A 13,898-nucleotide genomic window follows, 5' to 3' on the forward strand; every position below is an offset into this window, starting at 1 on the left:
CTACAATCTTGCAGCGCGGCACGAAGTGACGTGCTAGGAGCTTGTATATCTGCTATTTTTCTGAAAAACTTAGGTTGCTTTATAATATAGCTAAAATCTAAAATGACACAGATGCTTTCCCGGTTTTAATGGGTTAAAGAAGATGAATTGTATCAAAGTCACTGACCCTTTGTTGGAAGAGGTTTTTGTACCCTTTGATCTATCGTCGCAAATTGGAGGCATGCTGCCAATCATGGCACCAAGTTCAGTTCTTTTCACTTGATACACTTTCGTTTAGTTTTCATTGTTTTTTGTTTTTGCGTGAACAAATATTATGACTGAAGCAACTGTAGAAAGCAAGCCATTTTGACACTTAAACATCGTACCTTGGCCCAGCACTCCTATTGCTTGAAGCTCGGTAGATATTGGCCCTGTTCTCTCTGAGATAGATTAAACACTTGAACCCCAGTGTCCCTGTTATGGACACGTCATAATAGGCAAAAATGCGTCATAAAATAGCAGATCTACAAGCTCGTTTGTCTATTTTCAGCAAAGATATTTGGTGTAGAGGGGACAAAAAGGATGGGGCCCTATCTTAAACTTTTTCAAACATAGCCGATTGTTCGGCTATTTTCAATCTGTTGAAAGTGCTTAATAGTCTGGGTTGTGCAGACATGGCTCAAATGGTGTTTGTTTTGACTTGCTTGGAGTACCATATGGGAAGGGTTCATCGCATCAGGACATGTCAGGTTGTCACCGAAAACACTGGCAACAAAGTTAGACTGAATAATTAGAGCCCACCAGTGTGGGCCTCTGGGCTGATATAGGGCCCCTATATCAGCCCAGATATAGGGGCCTCAAAGATGATCTGTAGGCCAGCGGTTCCCCACCTTTGCTGGATCAGGGCCCATGCAGTTGAAAGTCTCCAAAGTGATCTCGCCCCACCCATCTGACCACTAATTCGGCTGTCGTGTTAAGCGGTCCGATGGGTGGGGCGCGTGTATTTTCAGAGCATGTTTTCGTAAATGATCAATCAATCGATTGTGTTCCGGCTTGGATCAATGGAACTAACGTAGTTCCTATGTATCGGTATCACAAATGAAAACTCATTTTTGATTTTAAAGAAAAAATACCATGACTTTTTCCTTTTTATTATTAATGCTACATTATCAATAAAATCTTAGTATTTTGCCAATTATTTGGGGGCCCACTTGCAATATCCCGATGGCCCACCAGTGGGCCCCGGCCCACCCGTTGGGAATCGCTGCTGTAGACCTAATTGTTTAATAAAAATTGGGGGTCCTCTAGGGTTTGCTGTCACGGAGGCCCACAACTGTCATTCAAGGAGAAGTACACCAAACTGGCTTTTCAAATATCTTTCCCATAAATCTCAGCATTTTTTTGTATGTACTACTACTTGTGTCCATCCCATTATGGCAAACCAATCACCACCACCTGTCTGGCACCTGGGGTTGAATAAGACGAACCACACAAAAGCATTTTCAAATACTATGTTGTTGTTAAAAGAGCCTCCATGGCAGATTCTGTTGGTTTGAAACGTCCAAGTCTCAATGTAAAGGAATAACAACGGGCACCATTTAGGTGAGCGCGGCAGCATTCTGTTTTCCATGTTGTACTGTACGTAGTATTGCTGTAACATAGGTGTTTTCTAAGTTATTAAAAAGCAACATCTCTGAGCATCTCCTCAAAATGTGTCCTGTCTGCTTTTTACTTTTTACTTCTACAACATGAACTTCTACATGTTTATCTATGTAGTATTATATATGGGTGCCCATGTATGGGCATATACTGATAACATCAGGAATCTCCATTTATGGGCATACGAGGGACAAGAACAGACAAATAAAGAGATCTCCATATATGGGCATTAAAGGGACACAGACATGGGCCCAAAAGGGAAACAGACATGTAGACAGGCACTGTACAACGGGTATGCTGACAATGGGTACAACGGGTATTTCATAACCGGGTGGGCATGCATTCCCGAGTAGGCCCGGTGCCCAACGGCCACTGGTCTAGTCTAACTATAAATTACACAAATCCCTGTGTGCCTGAGTGTGTCTGTCACACGCACACACCCATATATGGAGATCTCTGTATCGGATGTATTGATATTTGTTGGAGACCAACTTCACACTGGGCAACGCACTCTCTGAGGTCCTCGGTGATACACACCGGGCAACGCACTCCCTGAGGTCCTCGGCGATACACACCGGGCAACGCACTCCCTGAGGTCCTCGGCGATACACACCGGGCAACGCACTCCCTGAGGTCCTCGGCGATACACACCGGGCAACGCACTCCCTGAGGTCCTCGGCGATACACACAGGGCAACGCACTCCCTGAGGTCCTCGGCGATACACACCGGGCAACGCACTCCCTGAGGTCCTCGGCGATACACACCGGGCAACGCACTCCCTGAGGTCCTCGGCGATACACACCGGGCAACGCACTCCCTGAGGTCCTCGGCGATACACACCGGGCAACGCACTCCCTGAGGTCCTCGGCGATACACACTGGGCAACGCACTCCCTGAGGTCCTCGGCGATACACACTGGGCAACGCACTCCCTGAGGTCCTCGGCGATACACACCGGGCAACGCACTCCCTGAGGTCCTCGGCGATACACACCGGGCAACGCACTCCCTGAGGTCCTCGGCGATACACACCGGGCAACGCACTCCCTGAGGTCCTCTGCGATACACACCGGGCAACGCACTCCCTGAGGTCCTCGGCGATACACACTGGGCAACGCACTCCCTGAGGTCCTCTGCGATACACACTGGGCAACGCACTCCCTGAGGTCCTCGGTGATACACACTCCCTAAGGTCCTCGGTGATACACACTCCCTAAGGTCCTCGGTGATACACAGTCCCTAAGGTCCTCGGTGATACACACTCCCTAAGGTCCTCGGTGATACACAGTCCCTGAGGTCCTCGGTGATACACACTCCCTAAGGTCCTCGGTGATACACACTCCCTAAGGTCCTCGGTGATACACACTCCCTAAGGTCCTCGGTGATACACAGTCCCTAAGGTCCTCGGTGATACACACTCCCTAAGGTCCTCGGTGATACACACTCCCTGAGGTCCTCGGTGATACACACTCCCTGAGGTCCTCGGTGATACACACTCCCTAAGGTCGGCGGTTCTGGACAACCACCGATCCGCCGACTTAACACCGGGCACCACACTCCCTGTGGTCCTTGGACGGTTCTCGAAATATACAAAGCACAGTTACACATGCACACTCACACAGAGTTTTGCATAATTTATAGAAGGATATTCAATTATATAAAGTTCAAGTTGTCTGTTTGTGGCAGGAGGGCGGCAGATTGTGCCCAAATATGGACGTGCCCGACGTCAGTGCCGACGTTGAAGCGGTTTCTGTTGAGTCTAATGTCACATGCCCATATATGGAGATGAGTGACATCTGCACACATCATACAGTAGGCCTATATAAAGTTCAGGATGTCTAGCTGATAACATCGCAACACTGTAGAGAACGGAGAAGACAACTCAAAGGAGTAAGTGCGTAAAAAAGAATAACGTTGCCTTTCTTGCCAAACAGTACAATGTCTCTATCGGTGCCACAGAACGGAATAAATGAGGGTGACGAACCCGTTATTGAGCTTTTTGTGAAGGCGGGGAGCGATGGAGAGAGTATTGGAAACTGTCCGTTCTCCCAGAGACTGTTCATGATCCTGTGGTTGAAGGGGGTCAACTTCAAGGTCACCACAGTGGACCTCAGAAAGAAACCTGCGGACCTTCACAACCTGGCCCCCGGAATACACCCACCCTTCATTACCTTCAACGGCGAGGTCAAGACCGATGTCATCGAGATCGAGGAGTTCCTTGAGGACACCCTCAGCCCACCCAAATTTGCTAAGCTCAGCACCAGACACCCCGAGTCAAACGCAGCGTACGTGGACATCTTTGCTAAGTTTTCAGCCTTCATCAAGAACTCAAAACCAGACGACGACAAAGCTTTGGAACATGGGCTCCTGAAGACACTACAGAAGCTGGATGGGTACCTGCGCTCGCCCCTCCCTGACGAGATTGACCATAACAGCATGGACGACGTTGAGGTGTCCGGCCGCAAGTTCCTGGACGGAGATGACATGACCCTGGCCGACTGCAACCTGCTGCCCAAGTTGCACATAATCAAGGTTGTGGCCAAGACGTTCAGAGGTTTTAACATCCCCAAGGAGATGTCGGCGGTGTGGAAGTACCTGAATAACGCCTACACGCGTGAGGAGTTCACTAACACCTGCCCCAGCGACAAGGAGATCGAGTTGGCCTACGCCACCTGGTCTAAAAATAAGCTCTCCCCGCTCATACTACGCCGCTCTGTCCCACCCTCCCATCTCATTCATGAGAAAGAAGAGACAAAGACAAAGAATATGGACTATCCTTTCCTTCTCTCCTCATCTAGAGCGAACACTAATGCATGGAACCCTAATGCATGAAACTGTTCATTTAGTAATTAAAGTAATCCTGCTGCTTTTAGGAACATCTGTAGTTGAGTAAGCAAACACCACTACTTACTAGAAGCAGCACGGTTGTCAAGTGTACCCACTTGCTAGCCATTTCGGTGCCCTAAGCAAAATTTGCTTAGGCCACCCCCCCATCCCAAAATAAATAAATACAAATAAAAGAGGGGAATGTGTGCCCCACCTGGTTATGCCACACCCCTGGTTATGTCATTTGCAGCTACACATTTAATGTTTCAGAAACAAGGCCATAATGGGTTTAAGTTTCTTCGGAGAGTCCAGAATGATTTAATATTCATTAACATAAAACAATGTGGATCTCGGACTTCATGTGGCCAGCCTGATCAGTCATCATTCATGATGTCAGTCATCATTCATCAGTGACGTATATCTCTGGCGATAGCGTCTCCAAATTTGGACGCTATCGCATCCCATTGACTTCCACTATCGAGGTCAATATTTCACAAAGTGTAATATACTAGAGGCTCACATCTAGAGTTCGGGTCGCACCACCGATCCGACTGATATGCCCATATTATAAAGATCTCTATCTTTCAATCCATGTCCCTTTTATGCCCATATATGGGGGATCCCTGTATCTGTCAGTCCTTGTCCCTTTTATGCCCATATGTGGAGATCCCTTTTATGCCTATATATGGAGATGTCTGTATCTGTCAGTCCTTGTCCCTTTTATGCACATATATGGAGATCCCTGTCGTTATCAGTATATGCTCATAGCATACTATATGGGCATGCCCCTTGAGGTTAGACAACACACTCCATATTTGGGCGTAGCTACATTACTCCTTATATGGTTATGGCTGAGTCATGGTGACGAGCGTGACGTCAGGGGTCCGCCCGCCCGCCGGCCCGTCGTAGTTCACCCCCAGAACGACTTTTTTTCTATTGATTAGTCACCCCATGGAGACTTAATTCATGGTTATTTTTTAGTTTTTGTCCCATTCCAAGGCAATAATTTGATGACCGGCAGCGGTTCCCGTAGGAGACACAAAGAGGCTCCTTTGTGTCTCCTACCGGAACCGCTGCCTACCGGTCCGCTGGTCATCAAATTATTGTCTTATGAATGCGAAAAAAACAAAAAAATATCCATGAATTCATGTCTCCATGGGGTGACTAATCGATAGTAAAAAAAAATGTTTTGGGTGAAGTAATCCCTTTAAGCCTATTTTAATATAGGAGGTTGTGGAAAAATGAAATGAGTCGAGATAGCCTACATCTGTGGCCTAGCTATGGACCAGAGCTAGAGGCAGCATGCATTCAAGGTTTGGCACTTTGAAATTAGCGTCGGACACACGCACACACACTCGCAAGCTATACAGCGTTACCATAGGTACTAATAATACATTAAGGTATGAATATGTTTCTTCTCTCCCCCTGTTGCGTTCCCACTTCTCAGGGGCTGGGTGAGACAGGGATCATTAACAGACACTCACAAAACAAGACCAGGAGACCTGGTTCTGCCAGACCCAGAATGAATTCCTTTTCCTTTTATGCCCATGTATTGGACGAAAGGGGGACGAAATTGGCTGACTCTATTCAGCACTGTGATTGGCTAGCGAGACACATGATGACATTAATAACCTATAAATAGGATTATGCACTTCAAAAAGATCTTTTTTTTTAAAGTGAGCTCCATCACTATGGGGGACGAAACTTGAACCCTCTTTTATGCCCATGTATGGACGAACTAGGGACAAAGCCTCATGTAGGCCGTCCCCTTGGGTCTGGCAACAAATAACACAAAAAATGCTGACTTATTACAGTGACTTAATTCAATGTAAATGCTCTCCCTCCAGGTCCATGGAGGCCTTCCACCTGGGTTTCTTTGCACCGTGCTCCCACCCATCCCCGGGCCTGAAGCCTAAACACACCAACGTGGTTTTCCTGAAGACCCACAAGACGGGTAGCAGCACCATGCAGAACCTGCTGTTCCGCTTTGCAGAGCGCCACAACCTGACGGTGGCTTTCCCCATAAACGAGTGTGGCCACCAGTTCTGCTACCCACAGTCCTTCAACACCAGCTTCATCCACCCAGGCACCCTGCCACCCAACATCATCGCCAGTCCACGCGCTTCAACCACACTGAGGTGCTGAACTTTGAAATGGGCTTTAACACAATGATCAATGTTTTTGAAATGTTGATGTCAATGAAATTTGCTCAGGAAGCTCTCAGAAGGTTCCCCTTCCCTGACCCAAATATTCCATTCAAACACATCTGAAATGTTTTCTAAAAACGAAATATGGTTGAAGAGATTCCGTATGTTAACTCTTTCACTGCAAAGGATGACTTGTGACGAGACATCCCAGTTACGCCATATTTGGGTACCTATCGAATTCAGTTTACTTCCCGTCACGTCCTGCCAACTGTACTTGACATTTGGGCAATATTGCCCACCCCATGAATAGTTATATCAGCATGCCCATATATGGGCAATTTGGCATAAACTCAAGACATCAGGGATCTGCATACATGGGAATAAAAGGGACAAGGACTGACAAATACAGAGATCTCCATACAGTATATGGCCATAAAAGGGACAAGGACTGACAGACACACAGATCTCCATATATGTTCATAATCTGTCACATCTGCAGTGGCACATAGGTGTCGAACTCTAGAGGTGAAGGCTGCATAGCGGCCCGAACTTCTAGTTTTATACAATTTCAGGATTGCTGCTCTTGTCTTTATATCTTGTTAACCCGTCATTATAGTGATATTTTTGTATTAGGTGTGCATAGTGGCAGGCAAAGTTTGTGTTGTGTAAACACCTTTTGTTTTACTGTACATATGATGATAACATTTCTTGTATCTTGCAGGTGCGGAGTCTCATGCCGAACGACACCACATACATCACTATTCTCCGAGAGCCGGGCTCCATGTTTGAGTCGTTGTTCACTTATTACAAAGAGTGGTGTCAGAGTTTCAAGAATGTTCCCAACGGATCCTTGGAGACCTTCATGGAGGAACCCTGGCGGTACTACCACCCGGACGACGTGGGCATTCCCGCCCGCAACGTCCTGACCTTCGACCTGGGCGGTGACAAGGACCGGCCGGTGACAGACGCGGCATACGTCCGTGACTTCGTGGCAGAGGTGGATCGCTCCTTCTCCCTGGTGATGATCGCGGAGTACTTTGACGAGTCGCTGGTTCTCCTCCGCCACCTGCTGTCCTGGGACCTGGACGACATTCTGTATGTCAAGCTCAACATGAGCGCAGCCGGCTCCAAGCTGAGCCTCGCATCGGGCCTCTCCTCCAAGATCCGCACCTGGAACTCCCTGGACTCACAGCTCTATGACCACTTCAACGCCTCGCTTTGGCGGAAGCTGGAGGCCCTCGGCCCGGCCTGCGTGGCGGAGGAGGTGCGTCTCCTTCAACAGGCCCAGGAGAGGCTGATGCAGAGCTGCTTCGGAGGCCAGATGCCGCTGCTTCGCTCAGGAAAGCAGATCAAGAACAATAAGTTGCGCCCCTGGCAGCCCGGCGGCAACGTGGACATCATGGGCTACGACCTGCCGGCTAACGTCAGCCAGGTCAAGGAGCTCTGCCTCAAGCTGATCATGCCAGAGTTGCAATACTCAAATATTCTCCTAAGATCTCAGACACTTCCTCAGAAGTCCCTTCCTCAGGGCCCTTCCATTAGGCGGAGTAGGCAATTGCCTAAGGCAGCGTTTCCCAACCGCCGTTCCGCGGCCCTTTAGTGTACCGTGTGAGATCGCTTGCTGTGCCGTGTAACATTTCGAGGAAACAGAACGAAACCAACCCCGCCCCGAGAACAATATATATATATATATATATATATATATATATATATATATATATATATAGAAGAAATAAGTCACACCCATCAAAGTGTTCTTTGATGGGAACAAATATTGAAGGCATGAGGAAGAAAACGTAATAATAATAGAGCACCGGTAGAGATTGAATGGCAAGAAAAACAACTACATTTCCAATAACTATCATGTTGTCATTGTAGGTTCATAACTTAATGTTGTTGTTGTATATATCCTGTGTTATATCCTTACATGAATAGGAAATCCTAGTAAGTGATATTTGTTGGTTAAAGCAAAACGTTTTTTGTTAAAAGGTTAAAGCTCTTTATTCTGATAGTAATCATTGCTATGGGGTGTTTGTTCAGTCACAAGAGTCTCCCTGTCTCTCCAGGTCTTTAATAAGCAGAAAATACATTTTCATTTTTTTTGTTTTTTTTAAAAGTTTTTACTTAGACTTTTTTTTATTTAACTTTTACCTTAATTTGCTACTCTTGTTTCTTGTTTGTGAATAATTAACTTAAGTCGAATCTAATATTTCAAAAGGTCAAGTGACCTCTTACGCTTCGCTGCTAATGCGCGCAGAAATACATTTGTCTCACATCACGCATTTGTGTGATTGACTGAAAAGGGACTTATTTTGAGACTGTCCTGCTTGCTCAGGGAAAAAAATTATATTTGATGCATTCAAATGTGGCAGTATATCCAACAAAAATGTTGTGCTTTTGTCCAGCTCATAAATGTAGCCTGTGATTAGTGACTAACGAGTAAGAAAGAAAACCTTATCTTAACCCATGGAATGGTGCATGAACCCCCCACCACTATTGTGTGGGGTGGGTCTATCTATGATGGACCCACCCGACACAATAGTGGTGGTCCCCTGCTTGCTCTTAGTCAGCATGGTGGTCTCTGGGTCAAAATCAGTTGAAAAGCCCTGTGGTATAGGAATTAATTTATCTTCAGTATGTACTGTAGCTTGATCTGAGTTAGTGAATGTATGATATTAGCTCTTACAGTGCAGATAAAACACATTACATGTTGGTCCCTCCCACCCCACATGCCAGACTTCTGGAGGGAGAGAAAGAGAGTCAGAGAGACCCTATTTCACACACTCAATGATGTCAGACCAGAGCAGCTTGACAGAGAGCCTATTATTGGTACCATTACCATTTAACCCTTTACAGTTTACAAAGGCAAGGGGGACATTATGTTTTTGCCTGTCTGTTTGTTTGTTTGTCCAACCCAGGGCTAATCTTTTGTCTGTCTGGGGTCTAATCTCGCAAGCCACTGGACCAATTCATCAGCGCCAAATTTTGTGTCCTTGCATTCTCCATGCATTCTTTTTTTCCGTGTATATTCTTTGCAATATTTACAATTTATAATGGCAGTCAATGGCGGTCTGATCTGGCTGAAACCTTGCACAAATATGGAGTCATACGTCATAGATGCATCATAGATGATGACTGAGGTCAGTTTAGCCTACGGTAGAAGAGCCAGGAAGTGACAGAAGTGGCTGCATTAGCATGTCGGAAGGGCACAGTGATTCAGAATCCATCCACGAGAAGCCATCTGCAACCCTCTTCAAATGGCTTGGACAGATTTATCAGTCATGGTTGGACAGGTTAACACCGTTCTGTGCAGCGCGATGGGCAGCAACTCTACTACTCACTCTGATCTACATGATCAGAGTGTACACATTACAGGGTTGGTATATAGTTACCTACGCTTTGGGAGTCTACCTCCTCAGCCAGTTCATCGCCTTTCTATCACCCAAAGTGGATCCTTCACTGCTTGACGAAGATGAATACCCCTCCCTCCCTACCCAGCAGAATGAGGAATTCCGCCCATTCATCAGGAGGTTGCCCGAATTCAAATTCTGGCATTCCGCAACAAATGCCATCATCATAGCCATGATTTGCACATGCTTTGAAGCCTTCAACCTGCCAGCGGCCTGGCCTGTACTTGTAGGGTACTTCATCATGCTTGTCTACATCACCATGAAGAGGCAGATGAAGCATATGATCAGGTACAGATACCTGCCATTCACTCATGGGAAGATGACTTACCAAGAGAGAAAATTACGATTGAGAGCTTTTATTAAAGGAAATGGATGAATATAGGATCGCAGCTTCTCTCTCACTCTCGGAGTCTCGGCCCGTCCCCTGATATTTTTTTTTTACTTCAGTAACTTCTTTAAGGTGTGAAGGACCATTGTTCTCCATGTTCAAACAAGATGCCAGGTGGTGAGGATGAGCTCCAACACCTCTGCTCCACTGACCCTCAGCACAGGACAGGAGCCCCATCGGTCTGCATTCTGAGCCTCCTCCTCTACTCCCTGTACAATGACTGCACAGCCACGCAGAGCTCCAACCTCGTGATTAAGGTAGCTGGAATCCCCTCATGGACCCCCGGGGGTCCCCGGACTCCCCTTTGAGAACCAGGGACACAACAAATGAATACCGAAGGATACATGGAACCTTCCATACAGCCAAGCATATGACAGCTTAAACAGAGCAGTGGCAAGTTGTCTGGCTTTGGTCTTTGTCAAACCAGCAATATTCAGACCACTCATGGTATATTTCTATACATGGCCCATGGCTTCCAAATATGAGTATGCAGAGTCTACAGGGAGAGGGGAGAGAGGTGGTGAAGGTGAACGGACACCCTCCCCCGCAGTGAGTTGTGGCGTTCCGCAAGGAAGCATACTAGGGTCTTTACTGTTCCTAATGTATGTAAACTTCATGACATCAGCTTGTGACAGCAAATTGTTCTTGACTCGGCTCTCCTGGTCTCAGACAAGGACAAATTGCAAATACCACTAACTCTGAACTCGGTAAAATCTACACCTGGCTCAATGATAGAAAACAATCATTACGCCTGGGTAAAACTGAAACCATTCTCTTTAGGTCCAAAATAAACCTGCAAGGCTGATGGCTTCACAGTAAAAGTGGGTGACAATGTTATCACAAGAAATTAAGATATTACCTACCTATATTTTAGAGGCAAATCTTTCCAGTGAAAAAATGGCAACTAAATTAATCAAAAAGGTCAACCATAGAACAAGATTTTTGTACAGGATCTCAGGAATACATTGAGGACTCTAGCAGGAGCACTCATCCAACGTTACTTTGACTATGCATGCACCTCATGGTACCATAGCACTACAAAGGCCTTAAAAACAAGTATCAGACATCCCAAAACAAACCGGTCAGTCTACTGCTTGGCCTTATACCTACAACTCATCTAACCACTGTTCATTTTGCTAGGTTAGGATGGCTCAGGGTAGAGGACAGAGTACAGCAGCTTGCAATGGGCCTGGTCTACAAGATAGACTACAACACAAAGTGGTTACTTCAAAAACGTTAAAGATGTCCACAAACACAACACCAGAGGGAGCTCCACAAATCACCCAGATTTGGCTCAAACACAGGGTTAAATTTGTTCTACTGCAATGCCACCAAAATGTGGAATGCCCTAACAACAGTCATAAAAAAGTGTGAATCCTTACTCTCCTTCAAAACCGCTCTAAAAGAGCACCTACAGGTGGCTGCAATTCGGACCTGGCCGCTGCACAAAGTCCACGCCTATCACCAGAAATCCCCCCCTACATATTTTTCTTTTTGGGCGGTGAAACCGCCCCTATAAGTGAGGTTTGGATATTTGTACAACAAATCCTGCGCTGTGATTGGCCAAAAATGTACCCCGCCTAACCCTGCACCGTGATTGGCCAATCACAGTCTATTCAGGACTGTGATTGGCCAGTGTCACATGACACATGTGCATAGCCCTATATAAGAAACCATAACTTTAAAAAAAACATAAGTTTGTTTTTTTTAAGTTATGGTTTCTTCCATCATAAAGAGTGTTTCAATAAATGTATTTATTTTTTGTACATGATTGGTTGACTCCATTCAGTATTGTGATTAGCTAGCAAGACACCGCCCACTTCACACTGGGTGTGATTTTTTATTACTACTCGTGTACATGATGTTTTTGCATAGTATTTGTCTGTCATTAAATGTTTCGATGAATTGAACACACATGGACCCCAATGGAAACAAGCCATAGTGCTTTCCTGGGTTTTAATCTTTTTAGCTACTTTCTGTGCTTTTTTTGCAAAACTGTTAATAAAGTATTCAATCAATCAATCAATCAATCAATCAATCAAGCAATCAAGCAAGCAAGCAAGCAAGCAAGCAAGCAAGCAATCAATCAATCAATCAATCAATCAATCAATCGAATACATCTGTGCCCAAAGTTAGTTAATTTAAAGTAATGGTTGGTATTTTTAATTTTTTTCTTGGAAAGCCTGGTCCATGTTCAGTATAGATCAAAAACACAGCTTACTTCTAAAATCGGGTCCTCCTTGTGACTGGAGTCAGCAAAAACAGCATCAGGTGTATAAGGGATGCAAAGACATCACAAATGTAATTAAACCATTCTGGTAATACTCTTGAATGTGTATGCATTCAAGATGGTCAAATATTTTATACTGCAACAGATATGTCAACAATATGGTCATGGTGAGCAATGTAAAGGTTTTCATGCACTAAATCAGTTTGTAATACAGTAGGCCTTTATGTGCAATGGATTGTGTTCCTCGGAATCATGATGGTTTAAACAAAGTGGTTTATGAATGTTAGGATGCTAGAATGAAAGAGTGTACTACTGTACTGTTATTTGTAACAGTGATGGTGAATTACAAAAATAAGCTCCTCACCAATAGCAGCATTTTCATACATTCACTAAATGTGAGACAGAGTGGTCAGCAGAATCAACACAGCTAGTCCACAGTCTCCACACTAGTGTTGTTTGGCGTTTAAAAATCACACCCAGTGTGAAGTGGGCGGTGTGGTCATCACAGTGGTCATCATAGTGATGGAAGCTCACTTCAAAAAAGAAATACATTTATTGAAAATAATCTTTATTGGTCATCATAGTGATGGAAGCTCACTTCCAAAAAAAGTATTTTTGGAAGTCCATAATCTTATTTATAGGTTATTAATGTCATCATGTGTCTTGTAGCCAATCACAGTGCTGAATAGAGTCAGCCAATAGAGTTAGCCAATCACAGTACAGCTAACTGGGCCAGCTGGGCCAATCACAGTGCAGGAAACTAATACTAATGAGATGTCCCAACCCCACTTATAGGGGCGGTTACACCGCCCAAAAATCACTGTTTTTCAAAGTGCTTAAATCTATTGATTGATTGAACTTTATTATTAAACCCTCGGTACTCAATTCATCAAACATTAATGACAGACAAATATACACTACTATGCAAAACATCATATAAACGGTTTAAAAACAAAAACAAACATATGTACTATATTGGTCTTGTATTTGCTTAATGTTTTTCGTTAGTGGCCACCCCCCCAGACCGAGCCATATAACGGTCAGATAGAGACACACGGCCGGAAGCGGAAGGCCTACAAATCCACGCCCACTTTTGACACTCGGGGTCCGTTTCAACGATGAACTGCAGCTCTCAATGCAATCTCTATGAGAGGCATTGTAAAATACCGTCATTTCACTGGTTAACTACTGAGGCTGTAGCGATTTTTTTTGTGTTCTAATAATCTGTCCCATTTGTTTAATTTGTCCTTTTTAATGTCC

At 45.1% G+C, this 13,898-nt stretch overlaps 3 protein-coding genes and 1 pseudogene across 4 annotated transcripts in view; 3 read left to right on the plus strand and 1 right to left on the minus strand.

The window, feature by feature from the left end:
* aamdc (adipogenesis associated, Mth938 domain containing) overlaps positions 1–13,898 on the minus strand; it is a 282,823-nt gene that overhangs the window by 45,800 nt on the left and 223,125 nt on the right. The window lies entirely within an intron of this gene.
* LOC308085917 (chloride intracellular channel protein 4-like) lies at positions 3,576–4,469 on the plus strand (the record flags this gene model as incomplete). The annotated part of the gene is made up of 1 exon (XM_080429233.1): positions 3,576–4,469. The coding sequence occupies one exon, from the start codon at positions 3,576–3,578 to the stop codon at positions 4,467–4,469; it is 894 nt and encodes a 297-aa protein (XP_080285359.1).
* Positions 5,311–8,210, plus strand: LOC308085918 (galactose-3-O-sulfotransferase 3-like; annotated as a pseudogene). Its single transcript, XR_013935078.1, has 3 exons — positions 5,311–5,324; positions 6,311–6,601; positions 7,332–8,210. The product of XR_013935078.1 is annotated as a galactose-3-O-sulfotransferase 3-like (transcript).
* LOC308085920 (protein RER1-like) lies at positions 9,806–10,396 on the plus strand (the record flags this gene model as incomplete). Its single annotated transcript, XM_080429235.1, has 1 exon — positions 9,806–10,396. One exon carries the CDS (start codon positions 9,806–9,808, stop codon positions 10,394–10,396), a length of 591 nt encoding a protein of 196 aa, XP_080285361.1.

The sequence above is a fragment of the Gymnoscopelus braueri genome (genome assembly GCF_963280865.1).
Source record: "Gymnoscopelus braueri genome assembly, chromosome: 5".
Lineage (NCBI taxonomy): Eukaryota > Metazoa > Chordata > Actinopteri > Myctophiformes > Myctophidae > Gymnoscopelus > Gymnoscopelus braueri.